Here is a 13,453-nt window from a genome sequence, read left to right as displayed (position 1 = left end):
TACCGTATCAACCCTTGCGGATCCTGAGGTCCTCTGGCACTGGCCTTTTAGCTTTACCAAATACCAGAACAAAGATCCATAATGAGGCGGCATTTAGCCACTATGGCCCCCACCTTTGGAGCAGCCTGCCAAAGAGCCTCAGGACTGCAGAGAGTGTTAAAATAAAAATAAAAAGGCTAAAGACACACCTTTTTAAGCAGGCTTTTTACTGATAATTAAAAAAAAAATGTTAGTGTTCTCTGTCTTAATCATAATTTTTTTCTACTATTATTCTCTCAATGTTATGTTTTTATTAACTTAATAATGCAATCTTTATATTATATTTAAATTTTTACATATATTTTATCATGTTTTATAGTAATTATATACATACACATATAGATACATACATATACATACATATATATATATATATATATATATATTTTTTTTTTTTTTTTTTTTTATGGCGTTAATTATTATTATTATTAATTTTTTTTTATGGCGTTAATTTTAGTTATTCTCTAGTGGGAACGCCTCAAAGGTGGCATTTTTCCTCAAATCCTCAGTGCCATGCTGTCAATAGTGCTGTGTGCGTGTGTGTATGTTTTCTTCTCTTCCTCAATTGTTATTATTTTTTTGTTTGTTTTGTTTTGTACAGCACTTTGTTTACCACTTGCCTGTACATGAAAAGTGTTGTATGAATAAAGTTTGATTTGATTTGATTCAGTTGAGCTTTAGCTCTCCAATATTCAAACCATTTCTACTGTATATTCAGACTTTAGCCTAAATTCATTATGCATTCCTTCAGTATTTCAATTCAGCTTCAGCACTTGGACATTCACACGCAATTCTTACCGGAATTGCACAGATTCTTGTTAATTAACAACTTTTGTTATTATGCAGGCATTGTGGCAGACATGGCTTCCATCTTCGAAGAGCACCATTTGTGTAAAAACAGCACTCAGATCTCCTCAGAACAGTTTTTCAAAGCTGAACGAATTTATGTCCTGGATGAGAAAAAGTTTATTTTCAACAGAACTCTTTTGGGGCGAACTGCTCAAGCTCGTTTCAAACTCACTAACAAGAACAAAGTGCCTTTCACACTCAACTTGACAATCAAATATTCTGGGATGAAGGTAAAGACTATGTTGACTTATTATTATGTATTATCTTAATTGGAGATATTCATATTATATTATGTTTGTTTTCTTGTAGATGTCTAGCAATGTAGACATTTTTGAATTGTCTACGCCAACACTGTTCGTTCCTGGGCAATCACACGCATTCGCTGTTGTAAGCTTCACACCGCAAACACTGCAGCTTTACAATGCTTCGTTTGAAGTCACATTCGATAAAAGCATCAGGTATGCTGTTTTTCTTTTCTTTTCATTATTTAAAGTGACGTTTTCGTTCTGATTATTGCACTCTCTCTTAAAGAATGTCAACGAACGTAAAGGAGAAGGACAACAAGGTCCTGGACTTTGAGCTAATTGGTGAAGGCTGTCTGCCACTTGTATCTGTTGTACATCCGACCCTGTTAAACAACGAATTGAATCCAGTCTTGCGCTTCAAGCGTACATTGGTAGGGCGCGCGAATACCCAACCCTTGGTGCTGCTAAATGATGGCATTGTGCCCGCTCAGGTGAGATAAGTATGTCATTGGTGTGTTTAATTGTCAGTGCATATCAAAACACTGTATGGTAATTTTATGATGATTGATTACTCATGTCATTTTTAAGACAAACAGAAAAGCCTTCATTTTTGACTCTATATTTGTTTTATGAAGGTTCTGATTGAAATGACAGATAAACACAATGTGTTAACTGTCAGAGAAGCTCCTGGTAACAATTGCGGTGCTATCTACATCACTCAAATAGAGGACACAATTGACTCAGGTAAAACCCATCCATCCATCCATTTTCTATCGCAACCATTTCTTCTAATAGTAATTTTGTTTAAAAAGCAGAGGGTGCCATTTACTTAATGTGTATACAAGACCGCTGCATCAAATTTGTCCTACTCTTCAGTATTTGATCTGTCTCGTTCTTCTTTACACTGCTTGCATCAGTCTTTACTCAGATATTCCCTTTAACAGAACGTCAGTTTGTACACAAAGCAAGCGTGACACTGGACGTTACAGAGCGGGTGGCATTTGAGGTCACCTTCTCCTCCGACGAACCTCTGACTGTGGAGGACAAGATTTCACTTCGAGTGGAGGGCAGTCAGTACAGCAATGTGACTATACAAGTTATTGGAGAGGCTTACCAAGATCTTATCACTTTTGACAACATCGGCGGGTTGGTGCAGGAAATTTATAAGAACGATGAGGTGGAAGGTAAGCTAATGAGGAAGTATGAGAAGCAAATACTGTTTTGAAGGCATTGGGGAAATACAATTAAGGGTGTCCAAAAGGAATTTATTGTAAAATTTCCAAAGAGTCAAGGCCTAGGCCAAAAGTTTCGGCAGTAACTAAAAGTTGGCTCGTTCGCTGTTATGTATTTTTTCCCCGATTATTTTGTTCTTCTTCTTCATTCATTTTTTTATACCATCGTTTTGTTTTGTTCTGCTTCTCCTGGTCCAGGTTGTGAGGGTGGTAGTTTTAGTGGGAAAGACACAACTTCCTGGTCTTAGGCCACCTCTTGCAATTTCACCAGGGGAAACCTAGCATTCCCAGGCCAGCTGCATGGGAATTGATAAAATGTCTATTTTTAATTCACCAATCGATTTTCATTTGGAAAAAATGACAACAAAAAGGTCAATTAGCAGCATCAACTAGTTGATAAGGAACATGAATGTACGAACCCTGCAGCTTGTTTTGTCCAGAAGAAGTTCCACAAAGTACGACTTTTTAGCTTTTATTGCCAATGTTCAATTCCGACACTTATTCTCTTTGGTGCACACACGTCCTTTTCTTTCACCCACAACACATCCAGGCATGTTATGTTCACAAACATGGAAACTCTGAACATTGATAATATACACAGGTTGTTAGAATAGTTATTTAACAGTTTATTTTCAAATACATAGCTCTCCCTTGTCCCATAACCTGAATGGACTACTAGCGTTGCAAATTCGCCCGTCTTTCTGCCACGGCTCTTTCAGGGGTTGCACAGTTCATCTTGAGTTTGAGTTTGAGTTTGAGTTTATTTCGAACATGCAAGCATACAACATGATACATCACAATCTCCAGTTTCTCTTTTCAACATGTTCGAAAAGGAGTAGGAAGAAGCAGAGCTTATTTAATCCTACCCCTTTTCTTTTACATAACAGTTGCTAAAACTTTTGTTCACTTCCTGTTCTCAATTTATTCACAATATACTCCATAAGTAATCACAATAAAATAAGTAAATAAATAATAATTGGTGAAGTAAGTTAGATTTCATATGTTGAGATAAGTAAGATTATTTTGTGAGTGAAAGAATGAAAGAATGGATGAGTTAAATAAATTCAGAATGTTTATCATGGTTCTTCTTCTTTGTACTTTGTAAACACTTTAAGTTTGAAGAGTTTATTGAAGTGGATCATATTAGTACATTGTTTGATTGCTTTGCTTAATCCATTCCATAATTTAATTCCACATACTGATATACTGAAGGTCTTAAGTGTTGTACGTGCATACAAATGTTTTAAATTACATTTCTCCCTAAGATTATATTTCTCCTCTTTTTTTGAGAAGAATTGTTGTATATTCTTGGGTAGCAGGTTATAGTTTGCTTTGTGTATAATTTTAGCTGTTTGCAAATTCACTATGTCGTAGAATTTCAGTATCTTTGATTCAATAAATAAAGGATTTGTGTGTTCTCTATATCCAACATTATGTATTATGTATCTTCACACATGCATTTTCCTCTAGTTTATGGGTTATCAAAAGTAAACTGATGTTTCTAAATGAGTGGTTCCAGTGCCAACAAAGATGTTGATGTTGCTCACTTTTCACAAGGAGGTAAATATCTAGTCATCAACAGCTGTGGTTGCTCCTTCAGGAGACACCGCCCCTCAGTGTTTTCGAGGATAATTACAATTCACACGCCAACTTCCGCAGAAGTGCTATAGACCAGTTAAGACGCCGTCAGAGAGGACACAAGCTATATTATGCGAGGGTACATACCAGCCTTAAACACTGTCCTAACATACCAGAAAGCGTGGAGAACATAAAATATGAAAATTAACCCTCAAATCTCCTGACATGCCAACATGCTAACCACAAAGCCACAGTGTAGTTCAATATTTTTATCTTCTTTGTATTATTGTTTTTCAATATTTAAGTTAGTAAAATAATAACTATTCAAGTTGCTGCCAAAACTTTCGACCATGACTGTACCTGTCAAGTTTAAGTGTTGATTATTTGTGTTAAATTATGTGTCTCCACAGATACTTATGAATTACTCAATTATGGGGACTGCAATGTAGATTGTCCTGTGCAAAATAGTTTCACTATGACCAACCACAGCAGAAACCAGGTTGTGAGGTTTGAGTGGCCTTCTGATGACCCCAATGTCACCATTTCACCAGAGGTGAGAGATGTGTGCTCTAAAACACAAAACGTATGATGAGACACTACAATTTGTATTGTATTACGCAAAGTAAATTACTTACTACAACTTCAAATTGCCCATAAGTTCAAATGTGAGTTTGAGTATTTATTGTGACCAAATGTGACCGTGCTATTGCCTGGCCCCCAGACTGTGATGTTGTCTGCTTTCTGACCCATAGTCAGTTGGGTTAAACATACAAATAGAATCATGATTATTCACAATCCCTATGTGAGACAAGAACACATATGTCTTTACCATTTCTGTGTGTTCTTAATAATAAAGAACTGCTATTACGAGGAGCCTAACAATGCAGGTGTAACAGGGGCCAGCCTGTGTGGCTGCACCAGGTGTACGTTTGTAAACCTCACTCCTTGACAACTTCAAAGAGTGTGCTAGCCGCTGGGGTTAGCAGATCGGGCTTTTAGCTTAGTGGCTAGCACACTTACCTCTCATTTGGGCAACGTGGGTTTGTGCCCCGCTCGGAGCAGTGGAAGTATTCACAGCGCGGAGCCACTACACAGTAAATGGGATTCATATACTGTGCCTACTGTATAAATTGTACACTGACAACTCAATATTATTTGGAAGTTTCATCTTTATAGTATTGTCCTTTGAGAAGAATACTGTAGCAACAGAGACATGAAGGGTGAACTCACTTTTGTGAGATAGTATACGATTAAACTTGTTTACTTTCCTTTGAACAATTTATATGACAAACATTTTACTCTTGTAATCATTGATCAGGTGATATTAAAAATTTCTGCTATAGCTATCATTTTAATTTTTGTTGCATTGTATATAATGCATACAGGTGGGACATCTCCATGCTGGCTGTTCCAAAGAAGTGACTGTCGTCTTCTGCTCCAAAGAGCCAGTGACACTGGTAAAACAACTTATGGTCTGCAAGCTTTGTCAGTTGACGTTCCAGCAGCCACTTGATCAGGTTCCTGACTGGGATAGCCAAAAGAAAGCATCGCATGCTTCACGGACACAAACACAACAAACTGTGAAGCATAAAGTATGTATTCTCGGTGTATATGATCTTAAAATATATGTTGAATGTATGGATTTATTTTTTTATCATCTTGCAGATGATAAAACCACATGTTGAACCAAGCTGTTCTGTAGTCAAAGGTTCAGACTGGGAGTTGGGTTTGCTTATCAGTGTAGTTTGTGACTTTGTCAAGTTCAGCTGCAACTCAGAAACCATCAAGTTCAAAGACACCTTCACTTACCAAACCATCACTGAACAGTAAGTCAAGCTTTTTCCGTTGTTTCATTGCCGACTTGTGGGGTACCAAAGTTGTTGCTTTTTTGCAAACAGATCATCATTTCGCCTCAGGCCAATGAGGAGGAGCTCATGCGTTTATTTCCTTTTGTTTAGACTATAGTAATGCCCTCCTCTCTGATCTTCCTAAAATCTTTTTAGAACACTACAATTATTACAAAACTCAGCTGCACATTACACCAGTTTTAAAGTTGCTGCACTGACTCCCCATCCACTTCAGGGTTGAGTTTAAAGTTATATTATTAGTTTTTAAATGTCTTAATGGTCTTGCACCTTCTTCTCCAACTGACGTGCTTTTACCATAATAACCCTCACAGATCCTGAGGTCCTCTGGCACCAAACATTTATCTTTACGAAATATCAGAACAAAGACCCATTTAGTGGAATTTAGCCACGATGGCTCCTACCTCTGGAACAGCCTGCAAAAGGTTCTCAGAACTGCACAGACTTGATTTTTTTTTTTTTAAAGTTTAAAGACAAATCTTTTTAATCAGGCTTTCTGTTTATCATGTTAAACTCTTCTTATTTATTAGTTACAAATAATAAATAATAATTATATTATAATTCATTCATTTCATTTTTATTGTTATTTTCTATTTTATTTATTGCTATTGTATTACTATTATTATCTCAATGTTACGTTTTTATTCATTCATTCATGTTTTATTCATATTAAATTTTTTAGTATATTTAAAAAATGTTTTATACTATTTTTAGGTGGCGTTTATTTTAGTTATTCTCCAGTGTGGACGTCTCAAAGTTGGCGGTTTTCCTCCATCCTCAGTGCCATGCTATGTTGTGTTATTTTCAATGGTGCTCTGTGTGCGTGCGTGCGTGTGTGTGTTATTTGCATGTGTGCGTGCATGTGTGTTTTCTTCTCTTCTTTTTTTATTTATTTATTTTTGGTGTAAAGCACTTTGTGTTCCCACTTGTCTGTGCATGAAAAGTACTATATAAATAAAGTTTGATTGATTAATTGATTGTGTTTACAGAGTTCAAATAGTTAACAATGGCATTGTGAAACTGCAATTTTCTTGGCAAATCTCAATGGATCCCAGCAGCATCCCAGTCAGGCAAAACCAAGAAGGTAACATGAATTTATCATTTTATCTTCATGTTAACTTAACATGTCAGCTGCATCTTGTATAATTACATGTATATGCTTTTAAAGAGGAACATTATCACAATTTCAGAAGGGTTAAAACCATTAAAAATCAGTTCCCAGTGGCTTATTTTATTTTTTGAAGAAAAAAAGCTTCAAAGTGCCTGATTTTAACCATCGTTATATACACCCGTCCATTTTCCTGTGACGTCACACAGTGATGCCAATACAAACAAAGCGACATTTGCTCGGATTCAGACTCGGATATCAGCGGCTTAACACTGTCTGATAAGATAATTACTAACAACTATGAACTAGGTTTACAGCATATGAAATACATTTGGCAACAAAATGCACTTTGAGAGTGCAGACAGCCCATTTCAGGCGCGCTAAGAACATATATTTTTCCACGATTTCAGCACTCAGGTTAACCATACCTAAATAGACACAAAATACTGCATTACACAAAACTACCCGAATGTACTCGAATGATTGAAAACAATAAATGTTTTTAAGCTAAATTATTGGTAAACACAGTTTATGTATAATAATTTACATAAAACCGCGAGTAATGAATAAAGTTTTCATCAATTAATATATTCTGTAGACATACCCTCATCCGCTCTCTTTTCCTGAAAGCTGATCTGTCCAGTTTTGGAGTTGATGTCAGCAGGCCAGGGAAGCTAGGGTCGATATTCTTCTCTTGATCATCTTCGGTGGCATAAGGGACGGTGTGAGCCAAGACATCCAGGGGGTATAGCTCGCTCGTCTGCGGGAACAAACTGCCGCCATTGCTTGCCGTGCTAACGAGGTCCGTTGTCCCTGAATAGCTCACACACTCCGGCAGATTCAATGGGGGTCTGGCGGCAGATTTCTTTGACTTTATCGTTGGAAATGCATCTGCTTTGAGTGTCGCAGGATATCCACACATTCTTGCCATCTCTGTCGTAGCATAGCTTTCGTCGGTAAAGTGTGCGGAACAAACGACTGACCATTTCGTCGGCTTTCCCCACACCCTCGTATTTTGAACAAAATTCGTCCAATTTCTTGCCACTTTCGCATCTTTGGGCCACTGGTGCAACTTTAATCCGTCCCTGTTCGTGTTGTTACACCCTCCGACAACACACCGACGAAAGTGGGAAAATGGCGGATTGCTTCCCGATGTGACGTCACGTTGTGACATCATCGCTCCGAGAGCGAATAATAGAAAGGCGTTTAATTCGCCAAAATTCACCCATTTAGAGTTCGGAAATCGGTTAAAAAAATATATGGTCTTTTTTCTGCAACATCAAGGTATATATTGACGCTTACATAGGTCTGGTGATAATGTTCCCCTTTAACAATAAAATGTTTGTCTGGAGTTGCAGATGAAACCCTCACCTCTCAGCCAAGCGGCATATCCTCAAGGGCCTTGACTGAAGAAAAGCCTGACAGCACTGTAGCCAGCGAGATGTCTGTTTGGATGCAGGACTCTCCTTTCACTGTGGAGCCAAATATTGGAGCCATATTGCCTGGTGCTGCGCAGAGCTTCTGCATTACATTTTCACCAAAAGTTGCTGGCCAGTTCAAGGGCATATTGCTCTGCAGGTAGTTTGGCATTCTAATGATAAGAGTCAAAAGAGTATCTAACAATATTATCAGTAACAGACCTGTGCATCCGTTGGAATTTGTGCAATTTTAGGACTGTGTGCATTCTTAGCTCAGCATGTGGCAAAGCAACCTTAACTTAACAACTTGACCTGAGTGGTTTTAGTACCTCAGTGTCCAAGTAATACAGTAAGTTAGTTTTTAATGTTGTTGTTATACATTCCACTTGCTTTGATCTGGAATGTACTGTTGAGATTATGGGCCTGATTTACTAAGATCCAAACACCACGCAGTAATCAGCAAACAATAAAATAGCGTGTACTATTAGTAGGCGTGTTGCGTGCGATCAACCAAGACTGTTCAAAGGTGGTGCAGATCGCTTTATTTAAATGAGGATTTGTTTGTGTACTGTACGTGTCATCACCACGTAGATACTCTAATTTACTGCACATTGATTTTATCATGTTGATAACCTGTGGCGTTTTGCAATATTTTCAAACAAGCAGGAGACCTATATGCCTTTTTTATAGGCGTTTTAGAAGCAATCGTGCAGTGCATCTACAATGAAACCACTTTGTCTTTACTTAATCGCTGAAGATGCATGGGAAGGAAGCTGTACTTACTCTGCTCAAAAGGAAAAAATTAATACTTCAAAAAGTATTTTTCATGAAAGAAATATTTTAGAAATACATATTATATGTGAAAAACAAACATTGTTAAAAAATACTAAAGAACACCAAAACACAAATTTGTTTTATTCAGTTTTTAAGTCATTTCGCAGCTAAAAAATGTTACAATTATGTAGCTGAATAGACCGTATGTCAAAACATTTTTTTTATTAATACCGTCCAAAATGTTGACACACACGTAGGACAGAAGATTTTCTTGCAGCTGAGTGTGGAACTGTCAGTTTGCAGGTCCTTCTGACACGTGCTAAATAAAACGCAAAATAGTGCTCGCAAAACGGTGATGAGTGTTGATAAATCCCATTGCGCGTGCTAAATAATTATATTTGCATCTTCTCTTCCCAGTATTGTGGGTGTTTTGATAGCCAGAATATATTTTTTATATTGCAGACAGACTTGCTAAATCGATTGCACGTTTTATTTTGCTCACTTAACAAACACAATCCACTTTGCACACCTTTAGAAGATTAGCTTTGCGTGTGCTATCAGGTTTGCATGTGTTTCAGTACAGGCAAACCGTTAGTAAGTCAGGCCCCAATTATTTCAGATTCACCTCTCATTAGTGATTTTCCGTTTTTGTGAATGAGAAATTCTTACAAAACTTTGAAAACAGATTTTCCCTAAATAAATATATTTCATATTGCCAATTGCCATGTTCTGTCTTGGCTGTTTTTCTAGATCATACAATTTGAATTTCTACATTCAGTGACTTGACAAACAAGGCTTTGACATGCCGTAGTAGAGAGTCTATAAGAGACATGAATATATATTATGTGGCATTTGCTACAGTTGATTGAATGCCTGTTAAAAAACTAAATGCATTTCTCCAGTGGTATGGTAGAATGACTCAATAATGGATGATTATATGTGTTTGTTTGTATTTGCACATTTTTTCCCAGTATCCCCAATTTGCGAGAGGAAGATGATACACCTTGTATCTCAATCAGTGGCTGCAGCAAATTACCAAATTGTCACTTTGATCTTGAAGAGTCTGACTACTTAAGTGGCAACCGCCGCAACTCTAAGTTCAGGAATTATTTGAACCCAAACATCAGAGTGATAGAACTCACTACTGTTGGTCTCTACACCCCAACAACACGGTAAAGGAAATTAATATATATTTTTAGTACCGAACTTAAAAGCTTTGAACTCCAATTCTTTGTGTACTGTTTGTTCTTTTTGCAGATGCTTTACTGTCTTGAACCCAAATAGTGTACCCTACTCCTATGAGTGGAGGTGTGAAGACACTGGTAACAGTCCATTTAACTGCCTAACCCCACGTGGAACTATTTTGCCTGGCGAGAAGTCAAAGGTATAAAAAACACAACACAAAATCACTAAACTAATATTGTGATGCAGTATCTCAACTGAGTACACTTCTCACATTTCAGCAATCATTTTAGTTTATATATCTTCTCAATGGACCTTACTAGAGTATATAGATATTTATGTGAAAAACTTGTATAGTATTAGCAGTTTATATTTACTGTAGCTGAGATAGGCTCCAGCGCCCCCCGCGACCCCGAAGGGAATAAGCGGTAGAAAATGGATGAATGGATGGATGGATGTTCACAAAAATGCTATTGTCTAAATACTGTAGCTATGGTAACAAGATATTTGAGTATTGCCTAAAGTCAAGTACGATAGTGGTAGCGTCAGTGGGTTGCATCAGTGCTTATAAGGTTAACTGAAGGAGAAATTAATTCCAACATGCACATTGAAGCGTAGCAGGATCCCCTCCTTTGGTAAACTGAAATCACACAGATAGGGAGCCACATTATGGGAGATAAGTTATGTAAAAAGCGTATTGTTCCACCACAAGCTACTACCTCTTTACCATTTATAGAAAAAAATAGGTTTATTCAGTAGGCCTGTAACTACATAAGGCCTAGTTGTCATCAATGAAGCAAACTATTACTATATTATAATCTACCTCTTCTAGTTTACCATTTAGGAAAAAAAACTTAAAAGTTTTTTCAGTAGGCCTGTAACTACATAAGGCCTATGTGCCATCAATGAAGCAAACTACCAGTACCACATTAATCTTCTTGTTTACTTTTATATAAAAAAAGCAAAAAACAATATGTTTCTTCAGTAGGTAGGCAGCTACAACAAAGACCTATGTGTCGTTGATGATCAAAACAACTATTAAAAGGAAGTCAATTGAGTAATCCTTTGTATTCATATTACTGTAACTATAGGATGTCCTGAACATATTTGTTTCATTTGAATACTGAACTAAACTTCAAACAAACAGCCTCGTGCTTGTTGACATTTTTCATGTTCAGTTTAAAATGCTGTCTTCCACAAGCTAGCTTTCATCGAACAAAGACAATTCAGTTTTGAAAATGTAGAGTTTGGTTCTGTCCATTCTCTCCCGATGTCTGATATTCACATTACAAGTACTCCATACACAAAAAACTTTTTTTTCTCAAAAAGGGGCAATTCGATTGATTTCAATGCTTAGTACTCTATACCCACACCAGATTGTTTGTGGGACAAGCTTGGTTGTAGTGGGAGGGCACTGTGAATTCCCCACAATCTGAGCGGTTGAAATATTCTGAATGATTAACAGGAAGGAAACATGCATTGAGCAACTGTGGGCAAACTGGAGGAATGTAAATTGTCTACACATTATCCACACCAACATCAGTGATATCATGGATGAGTACAACATTATTTCTGTAACATGTGCATCTCTGTTGAATTACATGCTAAACAAGAATAAGTATGGAAGTATTATCCATCCATCCATCCATCCATCCATCCATCCATTCATCTTCTTCCGCTTATCCGAGGTCGGGTCGCGGGGGCAGCAGCCTAAGCAGGGAAGCCCAGACTTCCCTCTCCCCAGCCACTTCGTCCAGCTCCTCCCGGGGGATCCCGAGGCGTTCCCAGGCCAGCCGGGATATATAGTCTTCCCAACGTGTCCTGGGTCTTCCCCGTGGCCTCCTACCGGTCGGACGTGCCCTAAACACCTCCCTAGGGAGCCGTTCGGGTGGCATCCTGACCAGATGCCCGAACCACCTCATCTGGCTCCTCTCAATGTGGAGGAGCAGCGGCCTTACTTTGAGCTCCCCCCGGATGACAGAGCTTCTCACCCTATCTCTAATGGAGAGCCCCGCCACCCGGCGGAGGAAACTCATTTCGGCCGCTTGTACCCGTGATCTTGTCCTTTCGGTCATAACCCAAAGCTCATGACCATAGGTGAGGATGGGAACGTAGATCGACCGGTAAATCGAGAGCTTTGCCTTCCGGCTCAGCTCCTTCTTCACCACAACGGATCGATACAGCATCCGCATTACTGAAGACGCCGCACCGAACCGCCTGTGGATCTCACGATCCACTCTTCCCTCACTCGTGAACAAGACTCCGAGGTACTTGAACTCCTCCACTTGGGGCAAGATCTCCTCCCCAACCCGGAGATGGCACTCCACCCATTTCCGGGCGAGAACCATGGACTCGGACTTGGAGGTGCTGATTCCCATCCCAGTCGCTTCACACTCGGCTGCGAACCGATCCAGTGAGAGCTGAAGATTTTGGCCAGATGAAGCCATCAGGACCAAATCATTTGCAAAAAGCAGAGACCTAATCCTGCAGCCACCAAACCAGATACCCTCAACGCCCTGACTGCGCCTAGAAATTCTGTCCATAAAGGTTATGAACAGAATCGGTGACAAAGGGCAGCCTTGGCGGAGACCAACCCTCACTGGAAGTATTATTGTAGCAAAATTATTTGCAAACGTGAATCTCAATCTGTGTGCGTGAAATCCAGTTTGCGTGTGTACTAATTTGTATTTGTGTGTCTGTATATCAATCTGAGTATGTGTATTCAGATCCACATACATGTGTTTTAAGTTGTCTGTCTGTCCCTAATCACAAAGACTCCTCGTCTACTTACACGTGACTTTTGCGACTCTTCTGCCGTGTAAGATTTGAGCCCGCGCATCCAGATTTGTGAGCGTGTAATACAACTTGTGCATGCACACTCAGAAGCGCATGCATGTAATACAATCTGCGCGTGCTTATCTATGATCTGCGAGAAGCAGAAACACTCTATTGGCTGTCTTTTTTACACCTGACTTTTGCGACACTTCTGCTGTGAACGATTTGACCCCGCACATCCAGATTTGTGACCATGCAGGCAGTCCGGCTGGCCGGCCAGCAACAGAGCCCCCAGACCGAGCCCGGTCGAGGACAAGGCACATGTGAAGTAGAAATCAACGAGCCCCCAAGCCAGCAAGGGACTGCACCCCACGCGGATAGAAGAAAG

At 38.9% G+C, this 13,453-nt stretch overlaps 1 protein-coding gene across 1 annotated transcript in view; it reads left to right on the top strand.

Annotated features, from left to right (window-relative positions):
• hydin (HYDIN axonemal central pair apparatus protein) overlaps positions 1-13,453 on the top strand; it is a 112,438-nt gene that overhangs the window by 80,158 nt on the left and 18,827 nt on the right. The window contains exons 63-74 of the mRNA XM_061969863.2: positions 886-1,118; positions 1,198-1,346; positions 1,420-1,624; positions 1,769-1,877; positions 2,078-2,317; positions 4,354-4,496; positions 5,329-5,535; positions 5,609-5,769; positions 6,798-6,892; positions 8,275-8,494; positions 10,080-10,280; positions 10,366-10,492. Of these exons, the coding sequence (XP_061825847.2) occupies positions 886-1,118; positions 1,198-1,346; positions 1,420-1,624; positions 1,769-1,877; positions 2,078-2,317; positions 4,354-4,496; positions 5,329-5,535; positions 5,609-5,769; positions 6,798-6,892; positions 8,275-8,494; positions 10,080-10,280; positions 10,366-10,492 (2,090 nt within the window). The remainder of the gene's footprint in view (positions 1-885; positions 1,119-1,197; positions 1,347-1,419; positions 1,625-1,768; positions 1,878-2,077; positions 2,318-4,353; positions 4,497-5,328; positions 5,536-5,608; positions 5,770-6,797; positions 6,893-8,274; positions 8,495-10,079; positions 10,281-10,365; positions 10,493-13,453) is intronic.

The sequence above is a fragment of the Nerophis lumbriciformis genome, linkage group LG10 (genome assembly GCF_033978685.3).
Source record: "Nerophis lumbriciformis linkage group LG10, RoL_Nlum_v2.1, whole genome shotgun sequence".
NCBI classification, from domain to species: Eukaryota; Metazoa; Chordata; class Actinopteri; order Syngnathiformes; family Syngnathidae; genus Nerophis; species Nerophis lumbriciformis.
This window is presented reverse-complemented; position numbering and strand designations above follow the sequence as displayed.